The sequence below is a fragment of the Eublepharis macularius genome, chromosome 6 (assembly GCF_028583425.1).
Source record: "Eublepharis macularius isolate TG4126 chromosome 6, MPM_Emac_v1.0, whole genome shotgun sequence".
NCBI classification, from domain to species: Eukaryota; Metazoa; Chordata; class Lepidosauria; order Squamata; family Eublepharidae; genus Eublepharis; species Eublepharis macularius.
This window is the reverse complement of record NC_072795.1, coordinates 128,227,286-128,244,368: the sequence shown is the minus strand read 5'-3', so window position 1 is coordinate 128,244,368 and position 17,083 is coordinate 128,227,286. Positions and strand designations below refer to the sequence as shown.

Here is a 17,083-nt window from a genome sequence, read left to right as displayed (position 1 = left end):
GCTTCTCTTTCAATGACAGTGTTTTTTCTCTCCTCAGTTTTATGTCTGGGGACCATTTGATCTGTTGGAAGGCGCTTTCCTCCTTTGCCTGTTTTCGCCCAGTTGTGGGCTAAACAGATGTGGTTTTCTTTTGATATCCCACTGCACCTTGATTCTTTAGCAGTGCAATCCTGCGACAGCAAGGGACCAGGCCAAGGTCTGAGCTACTGTGCCCCATCCTGCAAAGTACAGCTTGATTTGGGGGGGTCTGTCCCCATCTTCAGGATCCAAAAAGACTCACAAATAAGCTTGCCAACTGACTGGAGGGGGGGAAGTCTGTCCCTTTAATAGAGGCTTACTAGGATGTTAATTACTAGGGGATTACTTCAATACCATAAACAGTTTCAGCTGCCCATTTCCACAAATTAAGCCTCTTAAAAAGACATTTATCTGCAGGCTTCTTGGTAACCATACTCACAAATTAGGAGAAGATTTGCACAGAATTAAATATAAATTAATATATATGCTAAATCTGATCACATTCTGTTTAGAAGACTGGAGATTTTTATGGAAATGTTTGCTGCTAATGTTTTTCCAGAAAGCCCACACCGCTGGTCTTCCATACCCTCCTTAGTTCTCAAGAAGGACATTACAAATGGCAGGCTTATTTTGGAATGGAAAAAAAATCCTAAAGAAGTCTGTGAGGCAGATCAGATGTATAGTGCCCCCTGAGAGACTCAGAGAAGACAGCTAGTGTGAAGTAATGTTTAGTATGCTGGACTTGTACTTTTAGAAGAGGGACCATTGCTCAGTGGTAGCTCGTCTGTTTGCATGTAAAAGGTCCCAGGTTTGATCCCCTGTATCTTCAGTTGAGAGTAACAGGTGTTAGGGGATGTGAAAGACATCTGCCTGAGACCCTGAAAAGCCACTGCCAAACCAAAGAGACAGTAGGGGCCTTGATAGACCAAAGGTTTGAGACAGGTAGGGAGACCAGATCTGATTCAGTGCGAGACCACCTTCTCCTGCTTCTCATTGCCCACCAGCTCACTGAAGTGCAGTGGGAGGGAAATGTTTTTTAAGAGGTGTAGCACGACATCACTTCAGGTGAATATCCTGGAGTGATGTCACATTGCTGCTGTGATGATTAGGGCAAAACTCTATGGTTTTACTATAGAGTTTCCCCAACATCCGAGAGCATCATCTCAATGTCACATCAATTACATAATGCCACCTCTGCTATTCATCAGCACATTTCCCCATATTCCTGTGCCAGCCTTATTGGTTGCCAGTAATCTTAGACTCGTGATGTGTGTTATCTGCCATCAAGTCGCCTCTGACCTATGGTGATCCTATGGATGAGAGACCTCCAAAATGTCCTGTCGTTAACAGACTTGTTCAGATCCTGCAAACTGGAGGGCGCGACTTCTTTTATTGAGTCAAGCCATCTCATTTGAGGTCTTCCTCTTTTCCTACTGCCTTCCACTTTTCCTAGCGTTATTGACTTTTCCAGAGAATCATGTCTTCTCATGATGTGACCCAAGTACGATAGCCTCAGTTTTGTCATTTTAGCTTCTAGGGAAAATTCAGGCTTGATTTGATCTAAAACCCACTTATTTGTCTTTTAGAATCATCATGATAAGACAACTAAAAGTGTTCATATGTAGAAGAATGATGTATGTAATATAAATAACAGGACTGCTCCTAGGTGACCACATAGTCAGATGTCTTGCAATTACAATAGATAACTGGTAGGAAATAGTAGCTGTATCAATAAAGAGAGCTGCCTGTTTACGCATGCCAGCCCACATTCAGCCGCTCCTTACATGTAAATAAAGAAATTTAGATTTATTATTAATTATATTTTATAATTGTTTTCAACCAATATATATTTAAACATTGAAATACATTGGGATACATTCACTTGGAACATATAATGGCTGTGGAGTGAAATCTAAATTTGAACAGAGAGTGTTTAACATTCAAAATAAATAGTGTTGCCAACCTCCAGGTGGGTAACTACACCAATGTACTTTAAAATGAAATGTTATAATGAGGTGTCGATGCCAATTTAACAAAGTATATTGATGCTTTGTAGCTTCAAAGCTTTTGCTGATTTAACTAAGAGCGGAACTACAAGTGACAAAAGGCACAGGTTGGACACTTGTCAGCTTCCCTCAAGTTTTGATGGGAAACGTAGGCGTCCTGGTTTTACAGCGTGGCTCTCCATTACAGCTGCAAGACCAGGATGCCTACATTTCCCATCAAAACTTGAGGGAAGCTGACAAGTGTCCAACCTGTGCCTTTTGTCACTTGTAGTTTCGCTCTAAGAGTGGCAAAATGAAGCAACAATGTAACTGAGAACACTTTCAAACTGGTATTAACATATGTAGGAGTCAGGGATTTTTTTCAGCAGGAATGTGGTGGAACAGAGTTCCGGAACCTCTTGAAAATGGTCACATGGCTGGTGGCCCCGCCCCCTGATCTCCAGACAGAGGGGAGTTCAGATTGCCCTCCGCGCTGCTCGGCGGCACAGAGGGCAATCTAAACTCCATCTGTCTGGAGATCAGGGGGCGGGGCCACCAGCCGTGTGACCATTTTCTCCGAGGGCAACCCACTGAGTTCCACCACCTCTTTCCCCAGGAAAAAAGCCCTGGTAGGAGTGTATTGCCCTTTGTATTTTGGCAACAATTAATGACTTAAGATGTTTACATGAGAGAAAGTGTATGCAATCTGTTGAAGATTTCTTTACACTTTACCTGACGAAGGAATTTGAATTCAGAAACGGGGTTAATACCAGAAGCCCGTCGTATTTTCATCGGTTGTCCTTTGACAATAGCTTTATTCTTTGGCTTCCGCATCCAAATTCAGGCCATATTTACATGTCATGGTTTGCTGCACAATAATCAACTTTCTAGGGCCATCAAGGAATCTGCTTAACAATGCATAGTTCTCGGAAAATATAATCACTGCTTTGCTGGGGCCAGACCAGTGATGTCATCATGCAAGTGCTGGGAGCGTGCACATGAAAAAGATCATGGGCAAGGCAGAAGGTAAGTGCAGGTCCTTTAACCTCCTACTGGGAAGGTAAGGGGACCTGGCAACCCTAAATAAGGATAAAGGAGTCCAAATGAGTAAACCTTGCGGGGGGGGGAAGGTTATACCCAAAGTAGGGTTGCCAGCTTACAGAATTACAACTGATCTCCAGACCGCAAAGATCAGTTTTGTAGGCTGGAGATTGGCATGCCACACAGCCTGCATTAGCTGACTCTTTACATTCCTACATTCCTGGTTCCTGGAGTAGGCATGCCACACAGGAGTCAAGGAGTAGCTTTAATATGTATCATTTCATTCTCTCATCCTTCACAGAGCACAATATTCCCATACACTCTAAGCAGCATTCTCACACGCCTTACAGCTCACTCTGTGCTTTTCACTGTGCTACACAGATAAGACAAAGGCTGATCACAGCGTACTTGTCCATCTGCCTGAGACTGGTTTAGAACACGTTACTGTTGTTGTAACTGTTGCTATAGACATATTTGGTCATTGCTCTTTTCCGGGATTTCCTGTTAACTTCTCAATAAAACTCTGGCCTCCATTTTGGGAGGGACAGACTTTGCATCTGGATCTGGGTCTCGTGGGTCATTACTACAAGTTTCCCCGGAGGAAATAGCAGCTTGGGAAGGTCGACTCTATAACATTACACCCCTCTCTTCTCCAAAGTCTGGCGTCCCCAGGCTCTGCCCTCAAATCTCCAGAACTTTTTCAACCTGGAGTTGACAACCTAAACATAAAGGTCAGCCTCTTGCACTCCTATATGCAAAATAGGTATACGGCAAGTGATATCTGTAGAACACAAATAGCTGGCAAGAAGGAATTGGAATAGAAGTAATGAATGACCCATTACCCCAACAGTCTCCATAACCCCAACAGTTGCCCTCCAAGAAAACTAGGTACTGATAAACACATGGGCACGTGAAGCTGCTTATACAGCATTGGTTCTTCATGGTCAGTATTGACCGCTCCCACTGGCAGTAGCTTGCCACTCTTGGCTCCTACCTAGTACTTTTAACTGGAGATGCGGGGGATTGATCCTGGGACCTTATACATGCAAAGCAGAGCTTCTTCCACTGAGCCACAGTGGAGCCAAACAAATTTCCCAAGAAACATTGAGGTTGGCCTCAAAACAAAGGCCAAATGTGGGATTTTATATGCAAGGGCTTGTTAGTCCAATCATTCCTTTACAAGAAATGAGATTAAGTTTAAACAGTTGCAGGCACAATAGGATCCTCTAAAAGGGATAAAGAAAATGTCTCTTGTCAGTTGGAACTGCTACATCATCGCATCTTGAATGCCATCCATCTTGCAGCTGAAGGAAGATGTCAGGTGAACTTTTTCATGAACCGGAGTTTGGCATAGGCTATCAGGAGGAAGATGACTGTCATGCAGAGAAGAGCAACGACGTTCTCCCACATGGCCCAGTTGGTTGGCTCTATTCCCTGGCTGCAGAGGTATGTTTCACCAGAACAACTAGTTTGAAAAAAAAATCAGAGATTTGGAGTGTCATACATTAACTAGACCAGCGCTATAGCAGTACAAAAATAACCTTTTCACCAGTCCCAGGCACAAACGATGCTTACTGAGTCAAGGTTTCAGCTGAACAACTAGTTAAAAAAAAAACAACCAGAGATTTGGAGGGTTATACATTAGCTAGACGTGCTATAGCAGTACAAAAATAACCTTTTCACCAGTCCCAGGCACAAACGATGCTTACTGAGAGCCAAGCTACAAGTGACGCCTTACACAGGTTGGACACTTGTCAGCTTACCTCAAGTTTTGATGGGAAATGTAGGCGTCCTGGTTTTATAGCTTGGCTCTCCATTACAGCTGCAAGACCGGGATGCCTACATTTCCCATCAAAACTTGAGGGAAGCTGACAAGTGTCCAACCTGTGTCAGGCGTCACTTGTAGCTTGGCTCTGAAGGTTTCACCAGAACAACTAGTTTAAAAAAAAAAACTCAGAGATTTGGAGTGTTATACATTAGCTAGACCAGTGCTATAGCAGTACAAAAATAACCTTTTCACCAGTCCCAGGCACAAACGATGCTTACTGAGTCAAGGTTTCAGCTGAAATTGTCATGGTGAGTTTAACCCAGCCCTCTAACTCCCCAGAGAGGTCATCTCTGATTTGTACGTGCTTCCATTTTACTGTAATTCTTCCTTCTGTCTTGCAAATCCATCTTGAAATTAAATCCGAGTCAGTTTGGTTGGAAGATATGTTTCCACCAAGTCAGAATTTTATCCCTCTTTCCCAGTATAGAGAAGTTACTGCATTCCAATGGAGTTTTCCCAAGTACAAAATATATGCTAAGAGGAGTTACTTTAATGAGAAATAAGCAACCCCAAATTTGATAAAGATCCAACTGTAAATAAAAGAGAATTTGTTTTTGTTTTTTTAATGCAAGATTCACTTACGGTTGCTCAAGATGAGAAATATTTTGGGAACAACTATTCACCGACAAGGATTCACTGTTGTTCGGTTTATTATCGCCACAGAAATACAGACCTCTAAGCTCGTTTACTTCAAGGGCCTGTATAGGAAACCAGAGACGAAAATAAGAGCAGCAACATAGGTAAGAGGGGAACCCCACCCTCAAAGAGCCTACCATCTTAATTTCATTTATTTATTTACTTTATTTGCAGTCCTTTCTCTCTGAGACTCAAGGTGGATTGCACGATATAAAACAGTGAAGACAGACAGCATAAGACAACCAATGAACAACTCAATAGAATTCGGATTAAAGAATGAGAGAACAATGCAAACAACAAACCATCTCAGGTCAGTGGAAAAGAGCAAGAATCTAATAGCACCTATAAAACTAACAAAGAGTATGAGCTTTCATGACTCACAGTTTACTTCTTCAGAAGTATCTGAAGTATCTGAAGATGTGAGCTGTGACTCACAAAAGCTCCTACCCTACCACAAATTTTGTTAGTCTTATAGGTGCGACTGGACTCTTGCTCTTTTCTACTGCTACAGACTAACACCGCTACCCATCTTGATCCGTCTAAGGTCAGGTATACTATGAACAGTACAGAAAATGGAAGAACAAGGTAAAGACAATGCAATAAACACAGGATACCTGCAGTAATATTATTCCATTATAAAGATTGTTCATCCTACTAATCTCTATTGAAAATGCTCTCTTGAACATTACAGTTTTGCACACATAGGGGTTGTTTCCACACATCCCGGCGTAGCACTAAAGTCACGGAACGAGGACGTTTTCCTGGAGCGATTTCTGACTAAACATGGGCACGAATCGAAATATGAAACAAATATCGTGATGAAACTCTTGTGCTTTGAGAAATGTGTTTCGTGGAGGGCCGAGGTTTCACGAAATCCACGATCTTTGGGGCCGTTTCATGTGTTCCATGATCAATTCATAACACCAGACAGGCTGGCGCCAATCTATTGATTCCCTAGGCAACGGAGGGCAGGAAAGTCTGCAGATCTTTCATTGCCCAGTCTTAGCCCTCAAAACCCTGATAGGCAGCTCTTTCTGCCAACTGGAGAGAGCTCCCATTTTACCCTATACAGTAAGGGGCAGGGGATGGGTATCGAGGAGATGAGCCTTCTGTAGCCATGGGAACACCAATCTCTTCCCTCCAAACCCTGATGGGCAGGTCTGTCTGCCAACAAGAGAGCTCCTGTTCTGCTCTATGTGAGCATTTCTTATTTAAGGCACAGCTCTGCCTCATGCTTTCAGTTTCAGCACAGACAGAGGAGAGGGAGGATCTGTTGTTGCTGGAATTTGGGAGTGAGGGAGTGGAATTGGGAGCTTTTGGAGAGAGTGGAGATGGCACGATCCTGAAAGCCCGGATGGATATAGCGCCCCACATTGCAAGAGCGGTAAGCTAATTTATACTCGCCCGCAGAGACTTATGAATCCGATTGGGTTTCTGAATGCTCTGCGGGAACCGGCGCTCCATGGAGGCTTGTTGGATGAGCTGGTGGAGGACTGGCAGGTCCAGCTCTCTGAAGCCATCGACGAGATCACACCCCATCACACACTTTCACCCCTGTGCTCGCCAAGCTCCCTGGTATATGGAGGAGCTAAGGGGGAAGAAGTGGGAGCTAAGACGGCTTGAGCGCGTGTCGCAGCGAACTCAGGACGAAGAGGCAAGAACATCTTATAGATTACTTATGAAATCTTATGAGGTGGCAGAGAAGGCTGTGAAAAAGGAATTTTATGCAGCCTCCATCGCATCAGCTAGCTCATGACCGGAAAAAATATTTAATATGGTTTGGTCATTGGTCTCCCTATCGAGGGGAGACCGTCAAAATTTGAATTTGGATATTAGCTGTGAGGCTTTTGTGAGCTTTTTTGCTGATAAAATCCTGTTTCTCCGCCATGACCTACTGGCCATGATTGAAACCGTACGTGAACTAGAGGCCCCTTGGCCATCTTCAGGGCCTACATTCGAGCAATTCAGCCCACTCTCGGGGGATGAGGTTGATAGGATCCTGCAGGCTGTGAGGCCTACCACATGCCACCTGGAACCGCGTCCGTCGTGGTTGGTGAAAGCCAGTGCTGACGAATTATGGGGCATCTTGGAGGCTATTATTAATCTGTCTTTGAGCTCTGGGATTTTTCCCGGGGCATTGAAGCAGGGCCGGATCTTGGGTTCCCGGTGCTCGGGACAACCCAATTCTGGCCGCCCTCACAGATGCGCATGCACTGCATGATGATGTCACTTCATGACATCATCACACAGGGCGGCGTGCCGCCAGCAGAGTAGCGGCAGTGCCGGCGGCTGAGAGGCCGCCTGCGCCACTCACCTGCCTGGCTGAGGGGGCGGCTGGCTTACCACTCACTCCCTGTCCTGTGGGGCAGGCGAATGGCGCGGGCAACCTCCCAGTCCTCCATGCCACTTTCTTGCCCAGCAGGAGAGGGAGTGTGCAGCAAGCCAGCTGCCCTCTCAGCCCGGCAGATGAATGGCAAGGAGAGCTGGGAGGCCGCCTGCACCATTTGCCTGTCCAGCAGGACAGGGAGCACGTGGCAAGCTGGCTGCCCCCTCAGCGGGACAGGCAAGTGGTGCAGGCAGCCTCCCAGCTCTCTGTGCCATTCACCTGCCTGGCTGAGAGGGCAGCCAGCTTGCTGCGTGCTCCCTGTGCCTGCCCACGCTGCTGCTGGTGCGTTCCTGGCAGCTGGCAGCTGCGCCTGGCGCCCCCTCTTTGGTGGAACCGGGGGCTGACTACCCCCCTGCCCCCTTCGATCTGACCCTGCATTGAAGGAGGCTGTGGTACGGTCCCTGCTGAAGAAACCTTAACTGGATCCCACCGACCCATTCAGTTATCGCCCAGTCTCAAACCTCTCGTTTCTGGGTAAGGTGATTGAGCAGGCAGCAGAGAAACAGCTGCAGAATTTCCTAAAGGATACCTCGGCCCTGGACCCCTTCCAGTCCTGTTTTTGCCCGGGACATGGGACAGAGACATTACTGGTCGCCCTCATGGACGATCTTTGCAGACAGTTGGATCGAGGAGGATCAGTGCTGCTGATATTACTAAATCTCTCAGCAGCGTTTGATACAGTCGATTATGATCTTCTGACCCACCGCCTCACTAATGTGGGGATACAAGGAACAGCATTACAGTGGTTTGTCTCCTTTCTCTGCATTCGGGGACAGAGGGTGACACGGGGAGAAGTTGTCATCCTGCCATCCACTGGTGTGTGGAGTACTGCAGGGAGCAATATACAGGGAGCAATATATAATGAACCCATAGTTCATCAACAGCTAGTGTTACCAGGTCCCCCAGGGCTCAAACCGGGGAGCAGTGGGTCACGGGGCAGTCATGATGAGGGAGCAGTCATCTTGTTGTGGAAGACACAGGTTGTGCCAGGGGTCAATTTTGTAAAAATCGCCTCCCCCCAATCAAGCGTTGGGGGCTGAATTTTATCAAATCGGTGGAGGCTGGGAACAGAGGATTCCCTGCCCCCTCCGGGGAAATGGGAACCCGATCAACCGTCAACCCACCAAGCAGCCTTTCACTATTTATGAGATCTACTTGGTTTAAAAAATACAGGCTGAATTTAGCTTTGATTTTTTTTCTGCCCGGTTTTAAATAGCTTAAAAGATCTGGATTTTCAGATACCATGTGTTTGAATTAAAAACACAACTTGTTCAAACAAGGCTCACAGTTATGATTCCCTTTGGAAATATTGAATGTTATATTCAAATAAGTTGCTTTTCAGTATCTTCTTTCAAAACAACAAGGGCACCCACCACATGTAGGGATCCCAGGTGCCCGCTGGTTTACCTGCTTGGGAGGTCTCTGGCTGCCCAGAGATTGCCTGCCACCGGCAGGCACCCTAGAAACACACATACACTCGTGGCAGACGCAATGACGTCACTTCCAGAAGTGATGTTGTCATGCTGGCCATGGGAGTGCTCCCACGCTTTGTCTTGGGCTCCCATGGGTGATGTAACATGTCAATTCCAGAAGTGATGTCATCGCATGGGTGCTGGGAATGTGCACACACTTTGTGTACACCTGAAGAGGAGCATCCCAGTAAGTACCAAGGCCTCTGCCCCTCTCACTGGGAGGATATAAGGACCTGGGAACCCTCACCACATGGCTGCCGAAAAAACGAGGCCTGCTTCTTCTTCTCCTCCCCCTGCACTCCAGACACCAGAACTTTCATTTACGAAACCTTATCAATCAGTTGCTTGGATGGCAATAGAAGAAATTAAAGAAGGCTATAGAAAGTACACATGAACGGCATACTAACCGTGAGACCGTATCTAGGAATGCTGAAATATTTCAGCCAGTTCAGCCAATCCATCACGGAAGGAAGATTCACCAATAAGCCCGAAAAGAGCTAGAATTTTGTTGGGGGTGGGGAGGAAAAAAATCAGGTGTTAATACATTCCTTAGGAGAAAATTTTTGGCCAAAGAACCTCAATCAGGCTTACAGGGAACTAACTGCCCATCAGAACGCCCCTCCTTCGGTATCGATTTACGCTGTTCCTGTAGCAGAGGTAGATTATCCAGAGGTCAGATTTAATGGATAATTGTTTCAAATATAAACTTACAGATAGCAGGATTTGAGTCCAGTAGCACCTCAAAGAACAATAAGATTTCCAGCATATAACCAGGGTGTTGAACTCATTTGTAACAAGGGCCAGATCTGACATAAATGTCACTTTGGACCAGGTGTACCATAAAATTTAATGCTGGTTACTTAGAGTTACCAGATGAGGTCCAGAAAAATACTGAAGAGAGAGAAGCGGGTGGGCTAGCTTTTTTAAACAATTGTGCAAGCACAAAGCATGCACACACTCTCATCTGGCGCGATGACATCACGATTGGACATGTTATCATGATAACCCATTTCCGGGCCTGGGTTGGGGCCACTCCTGGGCAGCACCACATAGCTGCAGGAAGCTGCCAGGGCGCTCTGGCTGCTGGCCCGTTCCCTGGGCTGACGGCAGAGCCATGCCGCCACAAGAGGTCGCCTGGGCTAGGGGAAGGGGAGCAACCAAACTGTCTGGGTGAAAACCAGACACCTGGCAACCTTACAAGTATCGGATTTATACACTTTATAAAGGACACAGGCAAACCCAATTATTGATACTATTTTTTACTCAAAATACAAACATGCTTATAGTAGTTGCAAGCACAAGATCGCAGAAGGGGAGGGGACTATTGGACATGCTATCATCATGATAACTCATTTCCTCTGCTTCTGCACGTGCAGAGTCTCTGGGCCCCGGCAGATTGGCTGCTGACACTAAAAAATGCCGGATATTTGATTTATAGGGTTGTCTCCTGTATAAAAACAGCCATCCACTCAGCTCTCCAGCATGAGGCTGCAGGTCGCCTGGTTGCTCATGGGTCAGATAAGAGCTCTGAGGAACCTGGATCCAGCTCATATAAGCTTTTAAGTGTCAGACTCCCTTTGTCAGATACCAGAACTTAGATCTCAAACGCTTATATCCCAGATATCTTGTCAGTCTTTGAGATGCTCCTGGCTTCGAATCTCGCTGCTCTGCTGCAAGCCAACATGGCTACCCACCTGATTCAAACTTACAGATCCCACAAGTTAACAGGATGGACCCCAAAGCGGCACAATTCAGACAAAGCTTACCAGCATGAAAACGAAGCAAATTGTGATGATGAGGTTAGCAATGGCCACCACATTCATCCCAGCAGAGATCGCCAGGGCCATGGAAGTGGCCGTGTAGGACAACAGCACCAGCGTCAGCATGAAGAAGAAGAACCGTCCTGCCTCGGCCTGGTAGCCTAAAAACAGCAGGATAGAGAGGCTCAGTGGAGAACTATGGTCTGAGGATGGGCAGGGCCGGCATGCCCATTGAGGCCAGGCCAGCAGCCGCCTCGAGTGCTAAGGCACCAAGGGGGCACCGGAGGGGGCGCACACCACAGAGCTCAATTGCCCCATGCTGCTGCACCTGGCCAGGAGCTCTGCGCTGCCACTGGCACACAGCTGCAGGCCAGGTGCGGCAGGCAGCCGGGGCAGCATGCAGAGCAACTGAGCTGGAGGGAGGATGCACGTGCACCGCCGCAGCTGCCTGCCGCACCTGGCCCACAGCTGCTGCATCCAGCCAGAAGCGTGTACTGGCAGCGGCAGTGTGGGGCAGCTGAGCGGGCAGCCTCCTAGCCCTCCCTCTCAGTTACTCTGTGCTGCCGCTGCTGGCGGCACACAGCTATGGGCCAGGCGCGGCAGGCTGCCAGGGCGGCGTGGGGCAACTGAACGGGAGGGCTGGGAGGCCACCTGTGCACCGCCCTGCCCCACATGATGATGTCACACACAGTGACATCATCACGCAGTCCGGGTGCACGTGTGCGCAAAGCGCATGCGCACCAACGCCCCTGAAGCTGCCTCAGGCGCCAGAAATGCTGGCGCCGGCCCAGAGGATGAGCCCCAGAAACAAAATGCTGTCTAGGAAAGAAACTAGACAGGAGTGAGGAAGGGATAGTTGGCAACAGAGAACTTTTGCCCAGAAATAAACAACATCAGCATGTCCAGAGGGGCCAGTCTGACGTGGGGAGGTGCAGTTTGAGCTCTGATCACTGATCCCGCCTGTGTAGTACCCTCCATTGGATCAGCGCCTAGCTGGAAGAGGTGAGCAGGAAGTGGGAAATTCTGCGGCCTGCTCCTTCCCACCACCCCTTTGCTTAAGCAGGGCAGCATAGAAAGAAGCGCTGGTCCATTACCAATCATCCAGTAGCTGATGCACGAAAAGACAATTGCGGGCATAGTCCTCATAGGCAGCAGGTCTCCAAACATCAGAGCAAGGAAATAGGCCGACACTCGGTAATAACCACTGGTATACTGGTGGCTGTTGGGACAGAACGGGACGTGGCTCACATGTTGGGAAGGGGTGCGCATCAGGAGGTAAAAGACATTTTTGTAAAAGTTGATTCCATTCTACCAGATTCTCAATTTCACATCTTAGGCCTTTTCCACATGGGTGAATTACTCCTCTCCTTTTGTGTGTTTGCTCCTCAAGAATCAGATTCGTTTTGGCCACCTACCTTTCCACACGTCACTTTTAATCCTGGTGTGGGTGTGGGTTTTTTTGTCTACACTGCCATGAAATAAAGAGGGTTATGTGGTGAAGTGTGGACTTCCCCATTGGCGCCACTCATGCCGTCCCATCCCACCATCCCTTTTTTATTTTCGTGCATGCCCAATCGCATTATGCCATTATGACAACCTGTGGGAAAGCAGGGTTGGGAAAGATTGTAGCAAGAAAGGGCAAAGATCATTCCTGGAAAGTGGGTGAGTGAAGGAGGATGGAGTGCGGATGCTCAGGTTTGGATGCCGAGGAGAGCAAAACAACCATGTGAATGCAGCAAGAGTATCAATTGATGCCTATTGGAGCAAAAAATTCCTAGTTTCACATATATGCTGATGGGCTCTGGACTGGTCCTTCTGCATGGGAGGTCGGATGCCCAGCACCTACCTTTTCTCTTCCTGGCCTGAGCAATGATGTCACTTCTGAGAAGCTATGTCATCACATGGGTCACATGCCACAGGGGGGTGAAATGGGCCTGGTTCAGGCCGAATTGAGCCCAAATCAACCCAAATCTGGCTGTTGCAGAGCGCAGGAGTGCTCCCACGCTATGCAGCAGCCTGAATCTGGCCCGAATGTGGCCAAATCTGGCCCAAATTTGGCCACTCCGGCACGCAAGAGTGCGCCGCCCAAGAGCGTACCCCGGGAGGCACGTTCGTCCCCCGCCGGCCAGGTATGCAGGGGTGGGGGTGGAGAGTGGGAGAAGGGGATCCCCTGGCCCCAGTGGGGGACTGGCAACCCTATGGTGATGGCCCAGGAAAGAGATTGTGGAACGGACAGCTTGATGAAAATGCTGGTTTGGTGTGTGGCAGCAGTGAAAAAGGCAAATTCTGCACTAGGTATTATCAGGAAAGGGAATGGGGAGAAATGGCCTTGTCTAGATTTCATTTGGATTCTAGTCCCAACATCTCAAAAAAAGATATTGTAGTGCTGGAAAAAGGGCAGAAGATGGCAACCGAGATGAGTAAGTGGTTCGATCATCTCTTCTAAGGCTAAAGAGTCGGGAACTTTTCAGTTTAGATAAAGATGACCGGGGTAGGAATGCGTTAAGAGTTTTCTAAAAATGTGCCTAAGATGGAGAACTTTCTTTTGCTCAACGGGACTTCCATGTTCAGAGTCCTCTGAGCAGCAGGATTCCATTTGCCTCCCCGTAGACTTTCTGGGGGGGCCCTGGCCATCCATTGCATGAAACGGGAAGCTCCCCAGCTGCATTGTGGGGATAATAATAACACTGTCCTGTTCACCCTTCTGGGTGGGGCACTAATCTGTCTAGAAGAGTGGCATATAAGCACAGTTGTTGTTGTTGTTGTTGTTATAATAAGAAAATTGTATGATCGGAACAGATCCAGAGGAGTTAGCCGTGTTAGTCTGCAGTAGGGTTGCCAGCTCCAAGTTGGGAAATTCCTGGAGATCTAGGGGGTGAAACCTGGAGAAACCTGGAGAAAGTGGGGTTTGGGGAGGGAAGGGACCTTGGCATGGCATAATTCCATAGAGCCCACCCCCCACCCCCCAAAGTAGCCATTTTCTCCAGGTGAACTGATCTCTGTGGCCTGGAGACCAGTTGTAATTCTGGGAGATCTCCAGCCACTACCTGGAGGCTGGCAACCCTAGTCTGCAGTGGCAAAATAGCAGAGTCCAGTAGTACCTTTAAGACTAACCCACTTTATTGTAGCATAAGCTTTCGAGAGCCACAGCTCTCTTCATCAGATGCATGTCATCTGTATGAAGACATGCATCAGATGTACAATAGGAAGATGTTTTCACTCATCCTCCCCACCTTTCTTTGGGAATTACCAGGAAAAGACACGAAGCCACTGGTAGAAAATGAAACCTTTATTTTCTTCACTTTTATAAGTAGCTCATTGGACTGTTTGCATTTGGGGAGTACGTGAACCTTCTCCCCCATGTCAACTGAGTAGTTAAACATCACCTCCCGGGACCCCCTGCTTCATCATCTCCTTGACCCTCAGATGGCAGGTGAGTGCTCACATGTTTAAATATAACCAATACTCCCCACACAGCTGTCTGAGAAAAAGATTCTAGATTGGCCTTCTCCCTGGTGGGCTAGCTCTCTATGTACAGGTAATGTGTTTTTTTTAGCTTGAAGAAGCATTCAGTAATGTGAGCTGCCATCTGTGGTGAGAACTCCACACATGCCCTTGTGCCATCTCATGTGCAAGGAAGAACAGAGAGGCATTTCAAGGAAACAATGTCAAAATATCAATATCTATTAAGCCGTCCCACACCCCAATGTCAAACTCCCTTGCCTCCATCTGCCCCTTTATTTCATTGTGAGGAGGGTTGATACTCACATAAACAATTTCTTATCCCTGATGAACAGTTCAATGGAAGACACGCTGGAGAAGCACTGGTTTGTGGTTACAAAAAACAAGGATCCAACTCTGAAAGTATGAACCAGAATGAAGTCAAATACCATCACACATTCCTTTAGAAACAGGTACCAACTAGAATAGACCTACATCATTTTCTAAATAAATAAAAGGCAGGAATATTCTCTCTGTCTTGCATGGGCACAGTGAAATGAGATGGGCTTATTCAAGTATTGTACCAAGAACTTATCAGAAAAGTATTGCCCATCAAGTCTAGAATATTAAATAAAACCATGTTTGTTCCAGCCCCAAATATAATAATAGTAACTACTTCACTGTGCTGGCTCACAGAACAAACGGGTGTTCATATGATGTAATAATCCTGAACTGCCTTAGAAGATTGTTAAGTATTGGTAAGATAATGTGCGTGAAGTGCCAGAATACTCTAAAATGTTTTATTTCATCCCCATCCAATGCTCTTTATGCTTCCCTTTATACAATATACAATGTCATTTTGACGAGTTACACCCTTTTATTCCATTGAAGTCGAAGAATTTAGAAGCATGTGAGTCTGTTTATGACGACACTGTTATTCCTGAATATATCCAAGAGCAAAACCTTTGAACACGTCTGTTGATTCTGTACCTCCCCCTCCCAATCAACTGAGAGCCAAGCTACAAGTGACTTTTTCACGTGGAGAACACTTGATTGTTCTTGCAAGTTTTCTTGGGAAGTGAAGTCCGAGTGTCCTTCCCCTCTCTGTTGGAATCACTGCCTGAAGAACCAGAGAGCAGCCAGCAGCAGCAGCTTTTGCAAACCATTCTTTCAGTCACAATCCTGCTGGACAAGAGGGCTCCCAACGATTGTTTTGGGGCGGGCAGCTGCTACTTTCTCCCTGGGCGTCCTGCTCCCGGGGAGCTGCTCTGGAGAAAGCCACTGCATCGGTGAAGCTCCAGCCACAGCAACAGTGGACGAATCTGCTGCTGCTCTAACATGCCTTTCCCCTGCTCCTGAGCTCCTGGAGAAAAACTGGAATGAGGGCATGTTAGAGCAGCAGCAGATTCTTCCGCTGTCGCTGCAGCTGGAGCTTCACTGATGTGGCAGCTTTCTCAAAAGCCGCTCCCTGGGAGCAGGACGCCCAGGGAGAAAGTAGCAGCTGGCCGCCCCAAAACAATTGTTGGGAGTCCTCTTGTCCAGCAGGATTGTGACTGGAGGAACAATTTGCAAAGCTGCTGCCACCGCCGGCTTTCTCTGGCTCTTCAGACAGTGATTCTAACAGAGAGGGGAAGGACACTCGGACTTCACTTCCCAAGAAAACTTGCAAGAACAATCAAGTGTTCTCCACGTGAAAAAAGTCACTTGTAGCTTGGCTCTGATTTATCAGTATTGCTCATCTTCCACTTCTCAGTGGCGACAGCTCGTTGTTTAAAGGCAGGGTTGAGTCATTACCGATTTTGAATGCCGCTCTGATCAAGCTTCACACCAAAGAAAATGGCCCCTACAATTAGTGCCAAGATGATAGTTACCAGAACCTGGAAGAGTACAAGAAATACAAAGGAGGATGAACGCCCCAAAGAACTCATTTATAGTTCTACAAATGAGGTCTGCCTGTTTCTTGAGGACCTGAAAAATTCATAAGAATGTCTTTCGTTAGCACAAGATCATTTCCGTTAGCAATAAGCAATTGATTTTTTTGTGCTACTACAGATAAATAACAATCTGAGTATGAAATGTGGAGCACCCGGAACATAAATAAAAAATGATACGATGGTTGTTGTGGGTTTTCCAGGCTGTATTGCCGTGGTCTTGGCATTGTAGTTCCTGATGTTTTGCCAGCAGCTGTGGTTGGCATCTTCAGAGGTGTAGCACCAAAAGACAGAGATCTCTCAGTGTCACAGTGTGGAAAAGATGTTGGCAGGTCATTTATACTCTTACAGGATGACTCAGCTCAACCCCACCCCTCCTGAGTAGATACAAATGACCTGCCAACATCTTTTCCACACTGTGACACTGAGAGATCTCTGTCTTTTGGTGCTACACCTCTGAAGATGCCAGCCACAGCTGCTGGCAAAACATCAGGAACTACAATGCCAAGGCCACGGCAATACAGCCTGGAAAACCCACAACAACCATCATTCTCCGGCCGTGAAAGCCTTCGACAATACAAAAAA

At 47.1% G+C, this 17,083-nt stretch overlaps 1 protein-coding gene across 1 annotated transcript in view; it reads right to left on the bottom strand.

Annotated features, from left to right (window-relative positions):
- Positions 1 to 2,589: 2,589 nt before the first annotated feature.
- The window catches only part of LOC129332857 (broad substrate specificity ATP-binding cassette transporter ABCG2-like), a 39,600-nt gene continuing 25,106 nt past the window's right edge, over positions 2,590 to 17,083 (bottom strand). Inside the window, exons 10-16 of the mRNA XM_054984154.1 lie at positions 16,362 to 16,444; positions 14,895 to 14,984; positions 12,221 to 12,345; positions 11,133 to 11,287; positions 9,774 to 9,863; positions 5,455 to 5,570; positions 2,590 to 4,509 (exon numbers count right to left, since the gene is read on the bottom strand). Coding sequence (XP_054840129.1) covers positions 4,362 to 4,509; positions 5,455 to 5,570; positions 9,774 to 9,863; positions 11,133 to 11,287; positions 12,221 to 12,345; positions 14,895 to 14,984; positions 16,362 to 16,444 — 807 coding nt within the window. The 3' untranslated portion in view covers positions 2,590 to 4,361. The remainder of the gene's footprint in view (positions 4,510 to 5,454; positions 5,571 to 9,773; positions 9,864 to 11,132; positions 11,288 to 12,220; positions 12,346 to 14,894; positions 14,985 to 16,361; positions 16,445 to 17,083) is intronic.